The sequence below is a fragment of the Chiloscyllium plagiosum genome, unplaced genomic scaffold, assembly GCF_037043375.1.
Source record: "Chiloscyllium plagiosum isolate Xiang-an unplaced genomic scaffold, Cpla_swu_hap1 HiC_scaffold_14, whole genome shotgun sequence".
In the NCBI taxonomy this organism is placed as follows: domain Eukaryota; kingdom Metazoa; phylum Chordata; class Chondrichthyes; order Orectolobiformes; family Hemiscylliidae; genus Chiloscyllium; species Chiloscyllium plagiosum.
In genome coordinates this window covers 16,115,608-16,139,937 of record NW_028270152.1, presented here as the reverse complement: position 1 = coordinate 16,139,937, position 24,330 = coordinate 16,115,608, and the positions used below count along the sequence as shown (strand labels likewise).

At 42.8% G+C, this 24,330-nt stretch overlaps 1 protein-coding gene across 1 annotated transcript; it reads left to right on the top strand.

Annotated features, from left to right (window-relative positions):
- The first annotated feature begins 54 nt into the window (after positions 1-54).
- On the top strand, positions 55-23,484 carry brk1 (BRICK1 subunit of SCAR/WAVE actin nucleating complex). Its single transcript, XM_043707666.2, has 3 exons — positions 55-218; positions 19,199-19,281; positions 22,856-23,484. Exons 1-3 carry the CDS (start codon positions 101-103, stop codon positions 22,880-22,882), a joined length of 228 nt encoding a protein of 75 aa, XP_043563601.1. The 5' UTR covers positions 55-100; the 3' UTR covers positions 22,883-23,484.
- The last annotated feature ends 846 nt before the right edge of the window (positions 23,485-24,330 follow it).

The following is a 24,330-nucleotide window of genomic DNA, read 5'->3' as shown; positions in this document are numbered from 1 at the left end:
CGGCCGTTTCCTGTCCAATCAGCGCAGCGATTACAATATCAGGACGTTCCGATCCGGGCAGGTCCAGGAGGGGAGGGTGAACTTGTTTGTTTCTTGGGCCATGGCGGGGCAGGGGGATCCTGTTCAGAGAGAGATCCATCAGGACTGGGCCAATAGGGAGTACATTGAGGTGATCACCAGCAGCATCAAGAAGATCGCGGACTTCCTGAATTCATTCGGTAAGAAGCCGTTGGTGACAGTACACCTACCAAAGCATAGCTTCCTCTTCAACTACTGGGTGCCAGTAATGTAAGGCCTGGTTCAGCTCATGTCCTATGTTTGTCTCTGGCTTTAACTGTAGGCGGTGGGGAGGAAGTTAAATTTGCATTTTGTCTCCAGTGATCGTTTTGAAGGGTTATTATATGATGTGGTGGTGATGGACGGAAGACACGTTCCAATGTACTATGCTTCCCTTTTGCCTGTCAGTGGTCTCCTGAAGCCTCGCCCTGTCATTCATGTGTGAATCAGAGAGCTCGCAGCTATTGACCAGAGTAGAGCAAACTGTTCTTGGCTGGCCTTCAGGCAGGGGTTGCTGAAGCTAATTCGAACGCCCAGTGATTTGAGTTAATTTAATGCAGTCTAACTGTTAAATGGGGTTCAAACTCTTCTGTGTAATGGACTTAATGACTGTGTATGTCTTCGTTTTTAATAAAAGCAAAATATTGTTGGTGCTGGAGATCTGAATAAAAACCAAGTGCTAGAACAATTCAGCAGGTCTGGCAGCACTGTGGAGAGAAGCAGAGTTAACATTCCAAGATCAATATGACTTCTTCAAAGAGTGGAAGGAGTCGTGTCAGACTCAAAATGTTCATTCTTTCTCTCTTCACAGATGCCACCAGGTTTCTGCTAATCATAGAATCATACAGTACAGAATAGGCATTAAGGACTGACAAGTTATGCTGCAGCTTTATAAAACTTTAGTTAGGCCACACTTGGAATATTGCGCACAGTTCTGGTCATCACACTGCCAGAAGGATGTGGATGCTTTGGGGAGCAGGATGTTGCCTGGTATGGGGGCTGTTAGCTATGAAGAAAGATTGGATCAACTGGGTTTGTTTTCACTGAAATGCAGGACATTGAGGAGGGACCTGAAGTTTATAAAATTGTAAATGTGTGGTTGGAGTGGAAAATATGAGGCTTTTTCCCCAGTGTGGAGGGGTCAATTACTCAGGGACACAGATTCAAGGTGCTGGAGGGGAGGGGAGTTTTAAAGAGATATGCAAGGCAAGTTTTTCCCATAAAAGGCAGAATGCACTGCCAGAGGAGGTGGTGGAAGCAGACACAATAGCAGCACTCAAGAAGCACGTGGACAAATACATGAATAGGAAGAGAATAGAGGGATAGGGATCCTGTAAGTGAAGGCAATTTTAATATGGAAGGTCAAATTGTGTCGGTGTAGGTTTGGAGGGCCAAAGGGTTATATTGTTCTTTGTTCTAGTCAGGTGACCAGAACTACACACAGTACTCCAACTTAGCCTAACCAAAACCCTGTACAGTTTCAGCATAATCTCCCTGCTTTTACAATCTAAGATTATAGATTAAATTTAGATAAAGGCAAATGTCCCATATGCTTCCATCAGTACCTCATTGACTTGTCCTGCTTCATTCAGGGACTTGTAGACAAATACCACAAGCTCACTCTGTTCTCCTGAGCTTCCTAGTATCTTACCATTCATTGAGTACTCCCTTGAGCTTGTCCAGTGTTTTCTGTTATTGGTTAACATATGAGATATGATTTAGGCCTTGCAGGTTTCACAAAGCTGCAGCACAACTTGCCTATCCTTGTACTCCATGCCCCTTCCAACGAAGGCAAGCGTTTTTACGTTGTATGGAAGGGCACAGGCCTGTTCCTGTGCTGTATTGTTCTATGCTCTTTGTTCATTTTAATCGCATTGATATGTTGTGACACATTGGAGCAGGCAGGACTTGCTGGGATGTGCAGGCTAGGTCGATTAGCCATAGTATCATACAACCCTGAGAATGTGGAAGCTGGTCATTTGACCTAACTAGTCCACACCTGAGTATACTACCCAAACCCATTCCCCTACTCTATTACTCTACATTTCCCCTAACTAATGTATCTAGCCTACATATTCCTGAACACTATGGGCAATTTTAGCGTAGCTATACCTTACCTGCACATCTTTGGGCTGTGGGAAGAAACCAGAGCACCTGGAGGAAACCCACACAAGCATGGGGAGAATGTGCAAACTCCACACAGATAGTCATGGTAGGTGCAGGCTTACAGGGATGTAGGGGTGGATTGGATGCTCTTTAGATGGCCAGTACAAACTGGATGGTCAGAATGGCCTGTATTGGCACTGTGGGGATTCTACGACTTGAACCTGGGACTTCTGACCTAGTGGTAGGGACTCTATTGCTGTGCAGTGAGAGCCTGTAAAATAATTTTGACCCCTTCTTTACATTCACCTAACAGGACACAGTGTAACCAAGAAATCCCAACACCTAAATATTTCAGAGGAAACTTCTTTACCCCAAGGTGCAGAACACTTCGCAGGAAAGCAAATCCATTTGCCTTTACAGAGAAACCCGACAAGCCTGTGATGGAGAAGAGGAGAAAGTTATAATGGCAGATTGTATTGTGAGAAGATAGGAGGGGGCTAAAGTGGAGCATAGACCTCTTGTGGGACAGTCTAGGATGAGAGAGCATAATCCCAGAGTTCGCCTATTTAAGTCAGATGAGGTGTTTCTTCTATCAGAGTAGTGAGCTTGTGAATTTATTGCATAGAACTGTTTGAGTCTGTGTTTTTAAGAGTACTGCCAGGTAGAGAGAGACAAGTTTTTAATCAGTAAGGGGTATGAGGAAAAGACAGGAAACTGGAGTAGAGTCCTGGAGATGTACAGCACGAAAACAGACCCTTCGGTCCAACTCGTCCATGCCAACCAGATATCCCAACCCAATCTATTTCCACCTGCCAGCACCCGGCCCATATCCCTCCCAAACCCTTCCTATTCATATACCCATCCAAATGCCTTTTAAATGTTGCAATTGTACCAGCCTCCACCACCTCCTCTGGCAGCTCATTCTATACATGTATCACCCTCTGTGTGAAAAAGTTGCCCCTTAGGTTTCTTTTCTATCTTTCCCCTCTCACCCTAAACCTATGCCCTCTAGTTCTGGACTCCCCGACCCCAGGGAAAAGACTTTGTCTATTTATCCTATCCATGCCACTCATGATTTTATAAACCTCTATAAGGTCACCCCTCAACCTCCGATGCTCCAGGGAAAACAGCCCCAGCCTGTTCAGCCTCTCCCTATAGCTCAAATCCTCCAATCCTGGCAATATTTTTGTCAATCTTTTTTGAACCTTTTGAGTTTCACAAATCCTTCCAATAGGAAGGAGACCAGAATTGCATGCAGTATTCCAAAAGTGGCTTAACCAATGTCCTGTACAGCTGCAACATGACCTCCCAACCCTGTACTCAATACTCTGACCAATAAAGGAAAGCATACTAAATGCCATCTTCACTATCCTATCTACCTGCGATTCCACTTTCAAGGAGCAATGAACCTGCACTCCGAGGTCTCTTTTGTTCAGCAACACTCCCGAGGACCTTACCCTTAAGTCTATAAGTCCTGCTAAGATTTGCTTTGCCAAAATGCAGCACCTCGCATTTATCTAAATTAAGCTCCATCTGCCACTCCTCAGCCCATTGGCTCATCTTATTAAAATCCCATTGTAATCTGAGGTAACCTTCTTCACTGTCCACTACACCTCCAATTTTGGTGTCATCTGCAAACGTAGTAATTATACCTCTTATACTCCCGTCCAAATCATTTATATAAATGACAAAAAGTGGTGGACCCAGCACTGATCCTTGTGGCACTCCACTGCTCACAAGCCTCCAGTCTTAAAAACAACGCTCCACCACCACCGTCTGTCTTCCAGCTTTGAGCCAGTTCTGTATCCAAATGTCTAATTCTCCCTGTATTCCATGAGATCTAACCTTGCTAATCAGTCTCCCATGGGGAACCTTGTTGAATGCCTTACTGAAGTCGATCACATCTACTGCTCTGCCCTCTTCAATTCTCTTTGTTACTTCTTCAGAAAACTCAATCAAGTTTGTGAGACGTGATTTCCCACGCACAAAGCCATGTTGACTATCAGTTCTTGCTTTTCCAAATAAATGTACATCCTGTCCCTCAGGACTCCCTCCAACAACCTGCCCACTACTGATGTCAGGCTCACTGGTCTACAGTTCCCTGGCTTGTCCTTACCATCTTTCTTAAATAGTGGCACCACATTAGCCAACCTGCAGTCTTCCCACACCTCACCTGTGACTATCGATGATACAAATATATCAGCAAGGGGCCCAGCAATCCCTTCCCTTGCTTCCCAAGGAGTTCTGGGGTGGATTATTACATTAGTTTGGTCTTGCTGGATTCCTGGGGTGATGGGCTGAATGGCCTGCTTCTTCACTTTCATCTTATGGTCTAAATACTGGGATGGACTGACTTGAGCTGAAAGAATCTGTGTCTGTGCCTCAGATCCTATGTTGTGAAAAAATATTAAAATGCTGCAATACTAATATATTACTTATTACGTGTTACCTGAGATTGTTTTTGTTTGTTTGTTTATGAATTGCCTGCTACCTTGTATTAGTCAAGTCTAAGCAACAATTTATTCATTGCCATCAAAATGAGTATCTGTAAAGAGGAACATCTCTCGTTCTGTAACATAAGTGAATTGAATGTGTGTTAAGGGAAGCCTTTTCTAAGGTCTCCTTCACCCTGTTAGCAGGATAGGAAAGCCTTTACCCTAATTTCTCACACTTCTTCAATACTGCAGGCGCGATTGTGAGCAATTTTCCAGCAAATTCTTCACCTTCTTGAATTGTGGTAACACTGCAGTCATCTGATGCCATATGAAGCATGCTTGTTGGGTTAATAGTGTATCAATGTTTTATTTGATGAAAGTTTGATAGTTATAGGTCTACATGGAAAAGCACTTGTTTGAATAAGGTTGACTTTGGAGTTGCAATGAAAGTTCCTTGTTGATTGTGCTAGTTTAGGGTGAGAGGAGAAAGATATAAAAGGGACCTGAGGGGCAATTTTTTCACGCAAAGGATGGTGTGTGTATGGCATGAACTGCCAGAGGAAGTGGTGGAGTCTAGTATAATTTAAAGCATTTAAAAGGTATCTAGATGAGTGTATGAATAGGAAGGGTTTACAGGGATATGGGTCAAATGCTGCCAAATAGGACTAGATTAGGTTTGGATATCTGGTTGGCATGGATGAGTTGGATCGAAGGGTCTGTTTCCTTGCTGTCCATGTTTGTGACACTAAGAGGGGTATTTTGTCCTGTGTTTTTTTTTTGAAGGGTGGTTATAAGATGAGGAGTTGTCTGTTGAAATCCTATAAAGTAAACAGCTTGTGAGGCCTTGGGTTTTTATTTAAAGTTGGAACAATAGAAATTGCCTGAATGGATGGGGTCAAGCTCTTAGAGAATCAGGATTTTTAGTTCTAGTTTTCAGTAGCTGTTGTTGCTTGGTTTGAAAGCTGCAATGCGTCTCTCCCTGCTACCTTCTCTCTGAGTTTTCTTTTGATGTTTTTCCTTCTAATTGTCTGTCAGATAATCTATTTTTCTGAATTTGCATTTATCAAGGGTGTGTTTATGGGATGTTGCTGTATAGGAACAGTTACTGTTTAGCAGTAAAGTAATTTGTTATTCTAAGTTCTTTCCAATTGAGTTAAGTTATTCCAATTTCTTTCTTCTTTTGTTGGACAGGCCCTTCTGTTATGGCACATGTTTTGTCAACGTGAATTCATTGCAACGTGATTGACGAATTAGGGGTGCTGTTTCTAAAGCATGATGTTTCTATATCACTGGTTGCACAAGAATGCAGCCATTGTATTACAGAAAAACTGACTGTATTTTAACTATAGTGTATGTATAAAGTGTGTTTTGCTTCAAGACTGGTAGTTTGACCAATCAAATTGCATCCAGAATGCAACACCTGGCACTTGACTTTAAAAGAAGAAAAAGTTAGGGTCTAGGCCATTGTCCTAATATATTTTGACGGTGGGGGGGGGGGGACTGGTCCATAACATGATTGTGCTTTTGAAATATTGTCTCCTCTGCCCTGGCTTTTCTGTAGCCTGCTGTTTGAATATATGAAAGGATCAATTAATACTCACTCTCTGATTTCCTGACTCTCTCTCTGGCCTCCCCTCTCCCTTCCCCACAAACCTAACTGAGATGAGAAGCTCAATGAGCTATGAGTGAGCTTAATATAGGCCATACTTGCCATTCTGAAGTCTTTTTCATATGTAACTGCTGCTGCTCTGCAACCAGAGAGGAGCTATTCCAGTCAAGTAATTAATTTTAGTTTATCTCATACAACGGTCTGAGTCAGTTCTTCATAGCTGACTCCGGAAAGCAGATGCAAATAGCAGACAGTCCTGACTTGCAACCAGGGCATAAATCCTGTTTTTTTTTTTAAATTATTTCCAAAAATAAAGCAGAAGAGTGCTATTATAAATTAATGTGTTGATATCTTAATCACTCTCCTACAGATCTTTTAGAAGAGGTTAAATTGGTTATTGTTTTTTTTTAAAAAGAACATTTTAAATCAGCAAGAATTCATATAATATTTACTGTTTTGATTTCCATTTTGAGTCAAAGATTGATCCCAATCTTTCCTCCTCACCCGTTTTTATTTTGGCCCCCACCCCTCAGGGGGATAAAAAGGAACATCTTCTGTGATCCTGCTTCCATCTCTTGATGTGAGAAACGCTATCAGAGGCACAGTGATTTGTGTGTGCCATGAACGTGATGATGGAGCAGTTCATTAAATGATGAGATTGCAGTTCTCTTAATATGAACGAAAGCAAGATGAGGGATTACTTTGAGACTTTAAGAAAAGGCAGTCTTTGAGAGTGTTCCCGTGACGATTCATGATAGTTAATCTGTTGTCGAGGTGTCAAAGGTTGAATTGGTGGGAATAATGTCAGATGTAACTGAGGGGCATATGTAATTATACTTTTAGAAAATTAAAGTCTTTTCAAGTAGATCCTACAGTTGGGAACCTCTCTTTTTATATGTGGTTGTAGTTGAGAGTGCAATTACATTTGGAAGCCTTTCCCTGTATGGCTATCTTAGGAAAGTAGGCACTCTGAGTTCAGAAATTACTAAACCAAGTGAGAAGGGTATTTGGTGAAAGTGTCTTCCTTGATGCAAACTGTTCTCAAAGCATTTTGACAAGTGAAAAGTGTCATGGGCAATGAGAATTGCCACTTGACGTAGAGTCATAGAGATGTACAGCATGGAAACAGACCCTTCGGTCCAACCCGTCCATGCCGACCAGATATCCCAACCCAATCTAGTCCCACCTGCCAGCACCCGGCCCATATCCCTCCAAACCCCAACCCCAGGGAAAAGACTTTGTCTATTTAGCCTATCCATGCCCCTCATAATTTTGTAAACCTCTATAAGGTCACCCCTCAGCCTCCGACGCTCCAGGGAAAACAGCCCCAGCCTATTCAGCCTCTCCCTGTAGCTCAGATCCTCCAACCCTGGCAACGTCCTTGTAAATCTTTTCTGAACCCTTTCAAGTTTCACAACATCTTTCCGATAGGAAGGAGACCAGAATTGCATGCAATATTCCAACAGTGGCCTAACCAATGTCCTATACAGCCGCAACATGACCTCCCAACTCCTGTACTCAATACTCTGACCAATAAAGGAAAGCCTACCAAATGCCTTCTTCACTATCCTATCTACCTGCACTCCAAGGTCTCTTTGTTCAGCAACACTCCCTAGGACCTTACCATTAAGTGTATAAGTCCTGCTAAGATTTGCTTTCCCAAAATGCAGCACCTCACATTTATCTGAATTAAACGCCATCTGCCACTTCTCAGCCTATTGGCCCATCTGGTCCAGATCCTGTTGTAATCTGAGGTAACCCTCTTCGCTGTACACTGCATCGCCAATTTTGGTGTCATCTGCAAACTTACTAACTGTACCTCTTATGCTCGCATCCAAATCATTTATGTAAATGACAAAACGTAGAGGACCCAGCAGCGATCCTTGTGGCACTCCACTGGTCACATGCCTCCAGTCTGAAAAACAACCCTCCACCACCATTCTCTGACTTTTACCTTTGAGCCAGTTCTGTATCCAAATGGCTAGTTATTCCATGAGATCTAACCTTGCTAATCAGTCTCTCGTGGGGAACCTTGTCGAACGTCTTACTGAAGTCCATATAGATCACATCTACTGCTCTGCCCTCATCAATCTTCTTTGTTACTTCAAAAAACTCAATCAAATTTGTGAGACATGATTTCCCATGCACAAAGCCATGTTGACTATCCAGAATCAGTCCTTGCCTTTCCAAAAACATGTACATCCTGTCCCTCAGGATTCCCTCCAACAACTTGCCCACCACCGAGGTCAGGCTTGTCTTTACTGCCCTTCTTAAACAGTGGCACCACGTTTGCCAACCTCCAGTCTTCCGGCACCTCACCTGTGACTATCGATGATACAAATATCTCAGCAAGAGGCCCAGCAATCACTTCTCTAGCTTCCCACAGAGTTCTCGGGTGCACCTGATCAGGTCCTGGGAATTTATTCACCTTTAACTGTTTCAAGAAACCCAGCACTTCCTCCTCTGTAATCTGGACATTTTGCAAGATGTCATCATCTATTTCCCCACAGTCTATATCTTCCATATCCCTTTCCACAGTAAATACTGATGCAAAATATTCATTTAGTATCTTCCCCCATTTTCTGTGGCTCCACACAAAGGCCGCCTTGCTGATCTTTGAGGGGCCCCTATTCTCTCCCTAGTTACCCTTTTGTCGTTAACGTATTTGTAAAAACACTTTGGATTCTCCTTAATTCTATTTGCCAAAGCTATCTCATGTCCCCGTTTTGCCCTCCTGATTTCCCTCTTAAGTACACTTCTACTTTCTTTATACTCTTCTAAGGATTCACTCGATCTATCCTGTCTATACCTGACATTGGCTTCCTTCTTTTTCTTAACCAAACCCTCAATTTCTTTAGTCATCGAGCATTCCCCATACCTACCAGCGTTTCCTTTCACCCTGACAGGAATATACTGTTTCTGGATTCTTGTTATCTCATTTCTGAAGGCTTCCCATTTTCCAGCCGTCCCTTTTACCTGCGATCATCTGCCTCCAATCAGCTTTCGAAAGTTTTTGCCTAATACCGTCAAAATTGGCCTTTCTCCAATTTAGAACTTCAACTTTTAGATCTGATCTATCCTTTTCCATCACTATTTTAAAATGAATAGAATTATGGTCGCTGGCCCCAAAGTGCTCCCCCACTGATACCTCAGTCACTTGCCCTGCCTTATTTCCCAAGAATAGGTCAACTTTTGCACCTTCTCTAGTAGGTACATCCACATACTGAATCAGAACATTGTCTTGTACACGCTTAAGAAATTCCTCTCCATCTAAACCTTGAATACTGGCTGTCCCAGTCGATGTTTGGAAAGTTAAAATCCCCTACCATAACTACCCTATTATTCTTACAGATAGCTGAGATCTCCTTACAAGTTTGTTTCTCAATTTCCCTCTGACTATTAGGGGGTCTATAATACAATCCCAATAAGGTGATCATCCCTTTCTTATTTCCCAGTTCCACCCAAATAACTTCCCTGGATGTATTTCCGGGAATATCCTCCCTCAGCACAGCTGTAATGCTATCCCTTATCAAAAATGCCACTCCCCCTCCTCTCTTTCCTCCCTTTCTATCCTTCCTGTAGCATTTGTGTCCTGGAACATTAAGCTGCCAGTCCTGCCCATCCCTGAGCCATGTTTCTGTAATTGCTATGATATCCCAGTCCTATGTTCCTAACCATGTCCTGAGTTCATCTGCCTTCCCTGTTAGGCCCCTTGCATTGAAATAAATACAGTTAATTTATTGGCATTGCTGTTTGTGACCCTTTCTCTAATGACTGTGAAACTAGCATAGATATGGTCAATTTCCCCAAAATGCTCACGCACTGAAACATCTGTTAGTGGGTGAGCATTTTGGTGATGGTGACCACAATTCTGTGACTTTCACCTTGGTTATGGAGGGAGATAGGTGCATGCAATAGGGTAGGTTTTACAATTGGGGGAAGGGTAATACAATGCTGCAAGACAAGATCTGAGGACATAAGTTGGGAGCATAGGCTGTCAGGGAAGGATGTCGTTGAAATGTGGAACTTTTTCAAGGAACAGATACGACGTGTCCTTGATATGTATGTACCTGTCAGGCAGGAAAGAGATGGTCGTGTGAGGGAACCTTGGTGGACGAGGGAGGTTGAATGTCTTGTAAAGAGGAAGAAGGAGGCTTACATAAGGTTGAGGAAACAGGGTTCAGACAGAGCAGTGGAGGGATACAGGATAACCAGGAGGGAGCTGGAGAAAGGGATTAGGAGAGCTAAGAGAGGGCATGAAAAATCTTTGGCGAGTAGGATCAAGGATAACCCAAAGACCTTTTATGCGTATGTGAGAAACATGAGAATGACGAGAACGAGGGTAGGTCCGATCAAGGACAGTAGTGGGAGACTGTGTATTGAGTCGGAAGAGATAGGAGAGGTCTTGAATGAGTACTTTTCTTCAGTATTTACAAATGAGAGGGACCGTATTGTTGAAGAGGAGAGTATGAAACGGACTGGTAAGCTAGAGGAGATACTTGTTAGGAAGGAAGATGTGTTGGGCATTTTGAAAAACTTGAGGATAGACCAGTCCCCCGGGCCTGACGGGATATATCCTAGGATTATGTGGGAAGCAAGAGAGGAAATTGCAGTACCGTTGGCAATGATCTTTTTCTCTTCACTGTCAACGGGGGTGGTACCAGGGGACTGGAGAGTGGCGAATGTTGTGCCCCTGTTCAAAAAAGGGAATAGGGATAACCCTGGAAATTACAGGCCAGTTAGTCTTATTTCGGTAGGCAAAGTAATGGAAAGGTACTGAGGGATAGAATTTATGGGTATCTGGAAAGAAACTGCTTGATTAGGGACAGCCAGCATGGATTTGTGAGGGGTAGGTCTTGCCTTACAAGTCTTATTGAATTCTTTGAGGAGGTGACCAAGCATGTGGATGAGGGTAGAGCAGTGGATGTAGTGTACATGGATTTTAGGAAGGCATTTGATAAGGTTCCCCATGGTAGGCTTATGCGGAAAGTCAGGAGGCATGGGATAGTGGGAAATTTGGCCAGTTGGATAGAGAACTGGCTAACCGGTCGAAGTCAGAGAGTGGTGGTAGATGGTAAATATTCAGCCTAGAGCCCAGTTACAAGTGGAGTTCCGCAGGGATCAGTTCTGGGTCCTCTGCTGTTTGTAATTTTTATTAATGACTTGGATGAGGGAGTCGAAGGGTGGGTCAGTAAATTTGCAGACGATACGAAGATTGGTGGAGTTGTGGATAGTGAGGAGGGCTGTTGTTGGCTGCAAAGGGACTTGGATATGATGCAGAGCTGGGCTGAGGAGTGGCAGATGGAGTTCAACCCTGTCAAGTGTGAGGTTGTTCATTTTGGAAGGACAAATAAGAATGCGGAATACAGGGTTAACGGTAGAGTTCTTAGTAAGATTAGATTAGATTACTTACAGTGTGGAAACAGGCCCTTCGGCCCAACAAGTCCACACCGACCCGCCAAAGCGTAACCCACCCATACCGCTACATTTACCCCTTTACCTAACACTACGGGCAATTTAGCATGGCCAATTCACCTGACCTGCACATCTTTGGACTGTGGGAGGAAACCGGAGCCCCCGGAGGAAACCCACGCAGACACTGGGAGAACGTGCAAACTCCACACAGTCAGTCGCCTGAGTCGGGAATTGAACCCGGGTCTCTGGCGCTGCGAGGCAGCAGTGCTAACCACTGTGCTACCGTGCCGCCCACAAGGTGGAGGAGCAGAGGGATCTTGGGGTCTAAGTTCATAGTTCTTTTGAAAGTTGCCACTCAGGTGGATAGAGCTTGTAAGAAGGCCTATGGTGTATTAGCGTTCATTAGCAGAGGAATTGAATTCAAGAGTCGTGAGGTGATGTTGCAGCTGTACAGGACCTTGGTAAGGCCACATTTGGAGTACTGTGTGCAGTTCTGGTCGCCTCACTTTAGGAAAGATGTGGAAGCTTTGGAGAGGGTGCAGAGGAGATTTACCAGGATGTTGCCTGGAATGGAGAATAGGTCGTACGAGGATAGGTTGAGAGTGCTAGGCCTTTTTTCGTTGGAACGGCGAAGGATGAGGGGTGACTTGATAGAGGTTTATAAGATGATCAGGGGAATAGATAGAGAAGACAGTCAGAGACTTTTTCCCCGGGTACAACAGAGTGTTACAAGGGGACATAAATTTAAGGTGAAGGGTGGAAGGTATGGGGGGATGTCAGGGGTAGGTTCTTTACCCAGAGAGTGGTGGGGGCATGGTGTGCGTTGCCTGTGGGAGTGGCAGAGTCAGAATGATTGGTGACCTTTAAGCAGCAATTGGATAGGTACATGGATGGGTGCTTAAGCTAGGACAAATGTTCGGCACAACATCGTGGGCTGAAGGGCCTGTTCTGTGCTGTATTGTTCTATGTTCTATCACCGATGTGACTAGCTTCATTCCCTAGGGTTAAGTCTAACACAGCCCCATTTCCAATAGAGCTATCTACGTATTGGAACAACATCTCCTGGATGCACCCTTTAAAAATTCCATTCTGTCTGATCTTTTCACACTAAGGTGATCCCAGTTAATGTTAGGAAAGCTGAAGTCCCCTACAATGATAATTCTGTTTCTCTCATATGTCTTTCTGCGACTTGCTTACACATATGCTCCTTTATCTCCATCTGACTGTTTGGAAGCCTGCAGTATACTCTCAGCAAGGTAGTTACCCCTTTTTTTTTCTTATTTCTAAGCTCTACCTAGATGGCCTCATTTGAAGAGCCTTCTACAATGTCCTCCTTCATTATGGCAGTGATGGTTTCCTTTATCAAATAATGCAATGCTCTCACTTCTGCCCCTATCCTGCCTGAAATTCCGATACCCTGGACTGTTGAGCTGCCAGTCCTGCCCTTTCTCCAGCCACGTCTCAGCATTTGCAACCGTATCACGTTCCCGCGTGCTGACCTGTGTTCTAAGTTCGCCCACTTCACCAGTCAAGCTCCTTGCATTAAAATAGTTACAGTTTGTGTCAGTTGTCCTTAGTCTTGCTAACGTTCAGGGAGCAGAAGGTTTTCCGAGAAAGAACTGGAGAGGAAGGAAATAGGTTGAGTAAACCAACGTGAGAAGTCGATGACTTTGAAGAACCATTGGACGAAAAGTTAACTGTTTCTCCCTCCGCAGATGCTGCCATACCTGCTGAGATTTCCCAGTTTGTTTTTATTCGAAAAGTCACCCTTCCATGGTCTTGCATTGACCAAATGCCATCTTCACACAAAGAGAGGTTAACAGTGTTGGCCACGGGTGTAATTCAAACCCAATTTTAAAGCCAAACATTCCTTTATTTCAAGATAATGCCTTATTTACTTTATCCAGATATGCAGCAGAATTGGTTGGAGCAAAGGAGTCTCTGTGTCTTGTAGGTTTTGTAAATAAAGCTATACTGTTCCAAGTGTAGCATGGCTATCAATTCTGGCCTCCTTCCTGTCAAAAGGATGCTGTGAAACTTGGAAGGGTTCAGAAAAGATTTACAAGGATGTTGCCAGGGTTGGATGATTTGAGCTACAGGGAGAGACTGAACAGGCTGTGGCTGTTTTCCCTGGAGTGTCGGAGGCTGAGGGGTGACCTCATAGAGATTTGTAAAATCATGAGGGGCAGGGATAGGATAAATAGGCAAAGTCTTTTCCCTGGGGTGGGGGAGCCCAGAACTAGAGGGCATAGGTTTAGGGTGAGAGGGGAAAGATATAAAAGAGACCGAAGTGGCAACTTTTTCCACACAGAGGGTGATGCATGTATGAACTGCCAGAGGAAGTAGTGGAGGCTGGTGTAATTGCAACATTTAAAAAGCATCTAGATGGGTATATGAGCAGGAAGGGTTTAGAGGGATAAGGGCCGGGTACTGGCAAGTGGGACTAGATAAGGTTGGGATATCTGGTCGGCAGGTACAAGTTGGACTGAAGTGTCTGTTTCCGTGCTGTACTTCTCTATAATTTGCCGCAGGTAATGAATAGGTCACAGTTTGACCACTATGAGCGGTTTGGGGCACTATGTTATAGAAAGGTTATTAACATTTTAGTGTATGGACTCACTGGAAAGATACTGGTATTGATAAACGTGCTATGAGGGGAGAAGTGAGATGCTTGAATTATTTCCACTGCAGGAGAGAAGGCTGAGATGAAGCAGGAAGGTGGGATTGAGTGGATTATTCTGGGGAGAGGCAACATGGACTCACTGGGTCAAAAGGTCTCTTCCTGTGTCATAATGACTCTATGTAGAAAAAGTCCTTCCTGTTGGAAACATTGACATCCCTATAGTATTTAAATATTGGCTGCTGCAATGGAAGAAAAGACGTCTTGAATGAACTGTGGCAATATATAGCTGGTTGTTTGACCATGAGGTAGAGCAAAGCACTCTTATGAGAATATCTGTTTCCTTTTAATGAGAAGTTAACATTTCTGTGCATAGATTAATGTAAAACTTATATTTTAGTTTTAGTAAAATTCAAGAGTTGCCCTGATAAGTGCAGGAAATGTGGACTCTGAACCTGTTGGATGTATATAGGTCTACAAAAAATCTTCCTTCTCCACAATGCCCTTAGCATATGTTACAACATGGGGTAAACCCTCCTGCTTAATTTAAACCAACAACACATGCAGTGATTTGTGAAAATTCGAGTGGCCAAGAACTATTTAAAGTAAAGATTAACAACTTTTTTTTCTTAAAATATAACAAAAAATAATTAACTAACAACTAGTCCTTATTCTAATCTATCTGTTACCTTCCCTTCTGTAATACTAGTCTAATAAAACTTCCAATTAAGATTTACAAAACAACACTTCTTATCGCAAAACCAGGCAGCTTTTGGTTCTTCTGTTTTGGATCTTCCTGCATCTTATTTTCTTCTTAGGGATTTCTGCTTCACAGGTTACTGATTGAAAAAGGTACCTTTTAAGAGAGTTATTTTTCAGGTAGTCTGTTTACATGCTGGGGCTTGGCAGTTCTCCTCCCAACTGTACAATTCTCCCCCAGTCTTATACCCCAGAACATTGGATTGTGTCATTGGCTTTTAAGATTCTCAATATACTCAATTCAGACTGGGTTTGAATTTGATTTTTTTTCATGAGATAATTTAAACTGATTGGTAGAATTCGAATCTGTTTTTTTGTTGTTTCCAGGTAACCAGCTACTCCAGTTGCTGGAGCACATGTTAGATTGTGTCTTATTGAGAACACTTGGTGCTGTCACTGCTTGCTCTTAACTCTCTTAAAAGGTATAGTTCACCCACATCTTCATAACACATTGTAAAATATCATGAGGTGCTTCGCAGAACATTATCAAACCAAGTTTGTTATTAAACCACGTGAGATATTAGGACTTTTAAGGCTTGGTCAGGGACCTAAGTTGTAAGGTGCATCTCAAGGGAGGAGAAAGCTCAGGACAAGTTTAGAGGGATAAATCCTGAGCTTGGGATGTAGGCAGCTGAGCAGTGAAAACTTGGACTGAGCAGGAATCCAAAATTGGAAGAGCACTGAGACCTTGGAGGATTGGAGAAGATAGGGCAAGTATATGAACAAAATAAATTAATAAAGCTTTTGGGTAAAACTGCCATGTGCAGTAAATTCAGAAGGCTACAAAAGATCAGAAAGGATGAGAGATACGGTGAAAGATTCATTCATTAATGTATTTACTGCCTATCTACAGCAGAGTTAAAATGATGAAAAAAATATAATGTTTGTAACTTTGGCAAAAACTGAAATTGCTGGAGGCAGAAAGCTGATTATTTGGTAGACTTCTGGAAAAGGAATGTTCATCAGAGTCCAGTCTGGTTGAAGGAACTCTCAATGGGAATAGTTTTTTCCATTTCAGCTATTACTGCTTCTAATGTAGTCTTTTGGGATTCAATGCCACTACTAAATCAGAGAAATGAAGCTAGTATTCCTCCAAACAAATGCAGCTTGGCCTTTCAGATGCTTCCAATATTTAGCACTGTCTGAGTTGCTGGTTAAAGGGTTCTCAGAGCTTTGTGAAAGTTGCACTGTGAAAAAAGCAAGATGAGTAGATTATTTGATCAGGATTTTGGAATAGAGTGTTTAACGACACAAGAAATTTTTAAATGCAATGTCAACATTTGTTTCCCCATCTTCCAGCTTTGCTTTAGAAGACTGAGACTATTAATTCCTGCTGCCCACCTACACTATGCTTCTAGACCTCAGACTTGCCTGTGTTTCCCAGGGAGATGGTGTCCCCAGACACCATGTGCCCTTTGCCCAGGGGAAGCAGTTCCGTGGTGGAAATGGTGAGGCATTGAAGAGACTGTACAGCATTGTTTTGAGGCACAACATTGTGCTTTAACGTGAGGAGTTTCAAGTCTTTTTCCTCCCAGATGATTTGCAGTTTCTCGTTTGCACCCCTTTGAAAAAATCAATCTCTTTTGATTTCCTTTTGACACTTGAGTTATTTGAATTAGCACTTTAGAGGCTCATGTTGCTAGGCAGCAAGACACAAGATGCTAGAGATACATGTGATTCATCGAAGGGTTTTTTCCTCTTTATTTCTTGCTCTCTTTCCCCCGCATGCAGCAGGATTGTTGAGTATATTGAATACATCAATATCAGTACAAGTGTAAGAAAAGCCTTTTGTAAGCTAATGCATTGATGCTATGCCATTATGCTTTAAGTGTGATGATGTTAATTTGTCTTCTCAAACTATCTTCACTGTCATTCCTAGTGCTTCCACATTGCAAGTGAGCACAACACACAAATTTCATACATTGCATTTTGAAATACACTTAACTGAAATTCTAACAATGTTACTGATTACTGAATGCAAGATTTATACAATAGTGCTGCATATATTGTCTGTTTAAAAAATGCAGTCCCACACAATGCACACCCCATAAGCAGTAGGTGTTTACTTTGATCATGAGAATGAGCTGTGGTGCATTCAAATAAGTTGTGTTTCCGTAGTCACTGGCCGAGAGCTACTCTCACAGAGCATCGATGCTACTGCTTTTAGTTCCAGGTGCATTAAGTTCACAATTGGATTGGCAGCCCAAATTAAACTTGCTGGATTCTTTTGCTGTCTTCTTTTTGGTTGAGACATTTAACTGAAGTGCCATCTGTATGGTGGTTCAGTGGTTAGCACTGGTGCCTCACAGTACCAGGGTTTGATTTCAGCCTTGGGCAACTGTGTGGAGTGTGCACATTCTGTGTCTGCATGGGTTTCTGCCGGGTGCTTCGGCTTCCTCTCTCAGTCCAAAGATGTGCAGGTCTGGATGGATTGGCCATGCTAAATTACCCATGATGTCCAGGGGTGTGTAGGCTATATGGATTAGCCATGGGAAGTGCATGGTTACAGATATAAGGTAGCAGGGTGCCTCTGAGTGGGATGCTGTTTGGAGGGTCGGGGTGGATTCGATGGGCCGAATTGTCTCTTTCCCCACTGTAAGGATTCTATGATCTGTTGCTTCAGGGCAATGTTCACTGTAAGCCCTGTGACTGCACAGCAACCCGAAGTTCCTGCCCAGACCATGCACAGGCTGCGCAGTTGAACAGTATCCCCACACAACCCCCCCCCCCCCCCCCCCCCCCCCCAAAAAGATTCAATTTTGTTATAAAAACAAAATGTTGTGGACCATGTCAGAAATACGGCATATGGTTTTGGTCGCCTTACTTGAAGGACTACGTAATTCCATTGAAGGCAGTTCAGAGAAGCTGCGCTGGATTAATTCCAGAGGTGAAAGGCTTGTCTTGTGATGAGAGATTTGAACAGTTTAGGGCTTATTAGGTTAGACTAGATTCCCTACAGTGTGGAAACAGGCTCTTCGGCCCAACAAATCCACACTAACCCTCCAAAGTGACCCATCCAGACCCATTCCCCTACCCTATATTTACCTCTGACTAATGCACCTAACACTACGGGCAATTTAGCATGGCCAATTCACCTGACCTGCACATCTTTGGACTGTGGGAGGAAACTGGAGCACCCGGAGGTAACCCACGCAGACACGGGGAGAATGTGCAAACTCCACACAGACAGTCGCCCGAGGCAGGAATCAAACCCGGGTCCCTGGCGCTGTGAGGCGGCAGTCCTAACCACTGAGCTACCATGCCGCCCCCAACAATACTCAGAATTTTAGAAAAATGAGAAGAGATTTAATTGAGGTGTAGTGTTGATGTTTCCTCATGGAGTGATCTAGAGTGAGAGTTCGTAGCTTTAGGGTCAGAGGTAGCAGATTTAAAACAGAGAAGAGGAGGAATTACTTCTCTTAAAGGGTTGTGAATCTTTGGAATTCACTATCCAAGAGTATGGTGGATGTTGGGGCCATGAATAAACTTGAGGAGCTAGGCAGATTTTTAATTGGTAATGGGTTAAAGGATTGTGGGCAGAAATTAGAGTTGAGACTGAGATGAGGTCAGCCATTATTGTAAATGGCAGAGCAGGATTGAGGGGCTGACTTACCTCTGATATTCTTACGGAAACTAGAATCTGAAATAAAAATAAAATTGTTGGAGAAACTCAGGTCTGGCAGCATCTGGTTGTAAAACGCTTTTGGATCATTCTGAGGCTGTGAGAGGCATGATCTAAATGCAAGTCTCTTGAAAGAAACTGCTTGGAGTTTAGATTCCCTGCGGTGTGGAAACAGGCCCTTCAGCCCAACAAGTCCACACTGACCCTCGGAAGAGTAACCCACCCAGACTCATTTCCCTCTGACTAATGCACCTAACATTATGGGCAATTTAGCATGGCCAATTCACCTAACCTGCACACCTTTGGACTGTGGGAGGAAACCGGAGCACCCAGAGGAAACCCATGCAGACACTGGGAGAATTTGCAAACTCCACACAGTCACCCAAGGCTGGAATCGAACCTGGGTCCCTGGCGCTGAGAGGCAGCAGTGCTAACCACTATTTATTGTGGTACAAAATATAGACCACTCTCATTTAGTCTTGGAGTTAATTTGCAGCATTGTGCTGCCGGAAGGAATATTTTGTGTTACACCTTTAAATTGTGATTTTTTTTAAAAAAAATTTTCATTTGTGCAGACATGTCCTGCCGATCACGGCTAGCCACGCTGAATGAAAAACTGACAGCATTAGAGCGAAGGATCGAATACATCGAGGCAAGGGTAAGACCAACATGGCTGAGTTTCATATGTACCGAAAAAATTATTTTGAGAAAAAAATGTTTAATTCGGTGTTGTCAGATTTGAGTAGATGTTTTCTTATATTTGAGCGATTGGTTATCTACCTGTTTGTGGTCATGTAACATCCATTCAGATCAACCCATGAAGCTCATGACTGTGTTTAGCTGCTAGAGGACAATGCATGTTCATCATTTTATGGTGTAGAACTTGAGTATTTCTGGGTGGAAAAAAGTCACATTTTTGGTGAAGCTTTTCAACTTGCATTCCTTTTATTCATGTTGTATTTTCCCTAAAATTGGTATTCTTGCAAATTGTTCTGATGAGTACAAGACAAAAATATCTTTTTTTCTAGCAATATTCACTTTTATTGTCAGTTTATGAAGTATTTCATTGTGTTGCTTTTGATGTGGGCATTCAAAATAATACTGAATTATTTTTGCTTCTGTTGCAATATTCTTGATGTGGAGATGCCAGTGTTGGACTGGGGTGGACAAAGTTAAAAATCACACAACACCAGGTTATAGTCCAACGGGTTTATTTAAAAATACAAGCTTTCAGATCGCAGCTGCTTCATCAGATAGCTAGCTGACAGAGGAGCAGTGCTCCGAAAGCTTGCATTTTCAAATAAACCTGTTGGACTATAACCTGGTGTTGTGTGACTTCTGACTTTGCAATATTCATAACCTTTGGAAATGGAAATAGATCCTGTCTGGATGGGATGCGCTTTAATAGTCTGATGTAGACTAGATGGGCCAAATGGCCTTTTTCTGCATTGTAAGGATTCTATGATCTTCCAACCCCTTGAACCATTCAATGAGATTATGGCTGGCCTTTTAAGCTCAAATTCACTTGCTTAACCGATCCCCAAGTTCCTGGTTTCCTCTAAGACTCCAAAAATCAAATATTAGTCTCGAATGTGTTCTTGTCTGAGTTCTGGTCTTGGAACTCCAGTGATTCACAACCCTCTGATGTAAAAAAAAATTATCATTTCAATCTGAAATGGATGACCTCTTATCCTGAGATGATGTCCCAGACTTGCTCAAAGTCCCCAGGTTCTTAATTCACAAGCCCCTGCACAATAAACTCCAAATGTCATCTCTTTTTAAATGAACTAACAATAATGGGTCAAATTACCCCTAGTGAGGCAAGGTGACAAAATCAAAACATTCACTGCAAAAGAATTTTAAAAACAGCAATGGAAACTTGCTAACTGGTAAAGGAGACTTTCAAAGTCAATGTCATAGAGATGTACAGCACAGAAGCAGACCCTTCCATCCAACTTATCCATGCTGACCAGATATCCTAAATTAATCTAGTCCTATTTGCCAGTCCTTGGTGCATATCCCTCCAAACCCTTCCTATTCATATACCCATCCAGATGCCTTTTAAATGTTGTAATTGTACCCAGCCTCCACCACTTCCATACACGCACCATCCTTTGTGTGAAAAAGTTGCCATTTAGGTCTTTTTTATTTATATATCTTTCCACTCTTTTTTTTTTTTCCCCCCTAAACCTATGCCTTCTAGTTCTGGACTCCAGAACGGTACGGTACGGTAGCACAGTGGTTAGCACTGCTGCTTCACAGCGCCAGAGACCCGGGTTCAATTCCCGCCTCAGGCGACTGACTGTGTGGAGTTTGCACATTCTCCCCGTGTCTGCGTGGGTTTCTTCCAGGTGCTCCGGTTTCCTCCCACAATCCAAAAATGTGCAGGTTAGGTGAATTGGCCATGCTAAATTGCCCGTAGTGTTAGGTGAAGGGGTAAATGTAGGAGAATGGGTCTGGGCGGGTTACACTGGCGGGTCGGTGTGGACTTGTTGGGCCGAAGGCCCTGTTTCCACACTGTAAGTAATCTAATCTAATCTACCCTGTGGAAAAGACCTTGCCTATTCTCCCTATCCATGCCCCTCATGGTTTTATAAACCTCTATAAGGTCACCCCTCAGCCTCTGATGCTCCAGGGAAAACAGTCCCAGACTATTCAACCTCTCCCTATAGCTCAAATTCTCCAACCCTGGCAACATCTTTGTAAATCTTTTCTGAACCCTTTCAAGTTTCACAATATCCTTCCTATAGGAGACTGACCAGAATTATACACAATATTCCAAAAGTGGCCTAACCAATTACGTACAGCCGCAACATGATCTCCCAACACTGACCAACAAAGGAAAGCATACTAAATGCCTTCTTTGTTATCATACCTACTTAAGACTCCATTTGCAAAGAAGTATGAACCTGCACTCCAAAGTCTCTTTGTTTAGCAACACTCCATAGGACCTTACCATTAAGTGTTCAAGTCCAACCCTGAGTTGCCTTTCCAAAATGCAGCACCTCATATTTATCTAAATTAAACTCCATCTGCCACTCCTGCTGTACTCTGAGGTAACCTTCTTTGCTGTCCACTACACCTCCAGTTTTGGTGTCATCTGCAAACTTACTAACTATACCTTCTATGTTCACATCCAAATCGCTTTCCTAAACTGGGAAATGCAGGGACCCAGCATTGATCCTTGTGGCACATCACTGGTCACAAGCCTTAATCTTTGAAGAATGATGATGTACCTCAGCCCTTGCAGTGCTCAATATTCATGGAATGCCTGTACAATGCCAATGGATTTTGCATTCTCCCTCTGTGTAGATACTCCAGTCTAGGTATAGGCACGGAAGAGGGGCAGACAGTAGGGCACCCCATTTCCTCTTATAACATGTTACTGGCCACGTTGTCCATGCTCATGAGGAGATCCTTCAACCTACCTATCCTTCTCTGTGTGAACTACCCATGGCTCAGCAACGTGGTACTGAAGTACAGCTAAACATTTAAAAGCAGCCCCTTTCTTTTTGAAAAAAAAGGTGCAGACTGCAAACAATAAATGAACCTGGAATACCATTTCCTCCGTGATCCCTGTGTTTCTACTCTTTTTTTTTCCCAGACCTTTCTTGTAATCTTTGTTAGGGCTAGTGTTATGCTGTCCCAATAGCAACCAATCACAACCCGTTTCAAAATAGACCCCAATCTCCAATAGATAGGTGGTTCATGATCACACAGCATTGCCCTTTGATGTGAAGGGCAGTGCTTGTCACTGGCCACCTGGGTGTCTTCCTGGTGGTGGAAATTGAATAAAAGATTCGTGTACCTTGTGTCTCTCACTGCGTCTCACACCTGCGCACGCACACACACCATGGATGCTGGGGAAAAAATAAGCACTACCACAGTTCGGCGGTAGTGTGGGGGTTAGAAAAGGAAAAAGATAAACAGGGACTTGCCCTTTGATGTGAAGGAAAAAAAATAAACAGCATATCACACAGCATTACCTTTTGTGAAAAAAAGAGGAGAAAAAAGAAAAAACTGATAGGTGCTTCAACTCTCTCATCCAAAACCCCTAGCTCTGAGGTAAAGACATTTAATTTTAAAGATCACTGCCAGTAAATGTTTAACATCAAGGTCACTTTTTGGTAGCCTGGAAAAGTGTTTGACACTTGACTCTGAACTTTGTAGGAATTTGTTTGTGATGTGGAATAGCTACTAATGGTGCACTCTCTGTTGGTTTGGTTCTGCAGGTGACCAAAGGAGAGACCTTGACCTAAGTTGAATGAAGATTCGGAACTGCTTGGACTTGATGTAATCATGTCAGTGATGAGCAAAACCATTATAAGTTTATCAAACTTCTGCCATCAGACCTCCGTTCCTTTCTATCAAAACTCTGATCATTTGAAGCTTTTAAAGAGAGAATATGAAATAATGTGGACTGCGATTTCTAATCTACGTTGGCTAGCTCCCACATTAGTGAAAGCAGGAGCACTGGATTAAACAGGGAATGAGTGGGGTTGGGGAAGGGAACATGGTGGGGTTGGGGGTATTGTGCCAACTGTGTTTGTAGTGATATGCATCTACACCCCCACCCCACTCACCCAAGGTTTATAGAACTCTGTTCTAAATAAAATGTAATGTAAGTGGAATGCAGTCTTTCCATTTTGTTCTTTTAAATAACACCAAACCATTTGTAAATTTCAGCCTGCTAGCTATCTAGCAATCTCTTGGCTGAGAGAGTACAGTGTTTCTTAAAGGCATTACAGATGTAACCCTTTGGGAGGGGAGGGGTGGATGAGTATCACATTTTGTGGTTTATTTTCATTGCTCCAGTGTGGTTCATTGTATGTTGGAAATAAAGATGTGGAATAAAACAGTCTTTTTCTTGTATTATTAAAGCAGTATACTGTACTTATTTTCAATTAGTTTTTTTTTGCAGGTGGGGAAAGCTGCTTAAATGCACTTTTCTCTTGATCAGCTGAATTGCAATGTCTTGTTACTGTGTGGGATTGTTTCAGGAGTGGAACTGTTCCACAGTTGTTGCTATATCTCTCAGTCAGTATATTGCTGTACCTTTCTAAGATAAACTCATTACAGTGATCTGAGGGTATAAGGTATCCAATCCCATTTTGCTTTTGGATCATTTGAGGTATGATATGCTACTGGGGAGCATCCTGCTCTGTGTAACATACTAGTTTAATGCTAGCTCAGACATTACATGCCTGAGGAACACAATATTTGTATGTAATTGTTAACTGTAATATTTGTTGGATTCTTCAGTACCATGATATCCATATTCATTTTCTTATATTACAAGGGACAACATAAGCATTGCTGCATGAGGTATCCTGCATCTTTTTGGAAGCAAAACCCATTCAAGTTGGAGCTTCTTGAAGATTGACCACACACTGGCATTCCATATGGCAGCAGGAATAATCCCTATACTTTTTAAAATGATATACACTTCATTAGAAGTCAAATTGCAATGCAAGTGTTTGCACAAAGATTAAAGCTGCTTTCACCATGTCTAGAAGTCCAAAAGTGCTTCAGAACTAACGTGTGGCTTGAAATGCTGACATTGTTAATGGTAGATGTTGTCTGAGGGATGGAAATTGGTTAGGACTTTGGAGTGAACACTTCTCTTCATGGAAATAGTGCTGAGAGATATTTTATTTGCTAATTCTGATAGCCTACAGTAAATTTCCCAGGTAACGTCCTGGATGAA

Coding starts and splice junctions, on each gene's coding strand:
- brk1 (XM_043707666.2), top strand. CDS start 101: ATGGCGGGGCAGGGGGATCCTGTTCAGAGAGAGATCCATCAGGACTGG. Junction 219..19,198: donor GGACTTCCTGAATTCATTCG/GTAAGAAGCCGT, acceptor TCATTTGTGCAG/ACATGTCCTGCCGATCACGG. Junction 19,282..22,855: donor TCGAATACATCGAGGCAAGG/GTAAGACCAACA, acceptor TTGGTTCTGCAG/GTGACCAAAGGAGAGACCTT.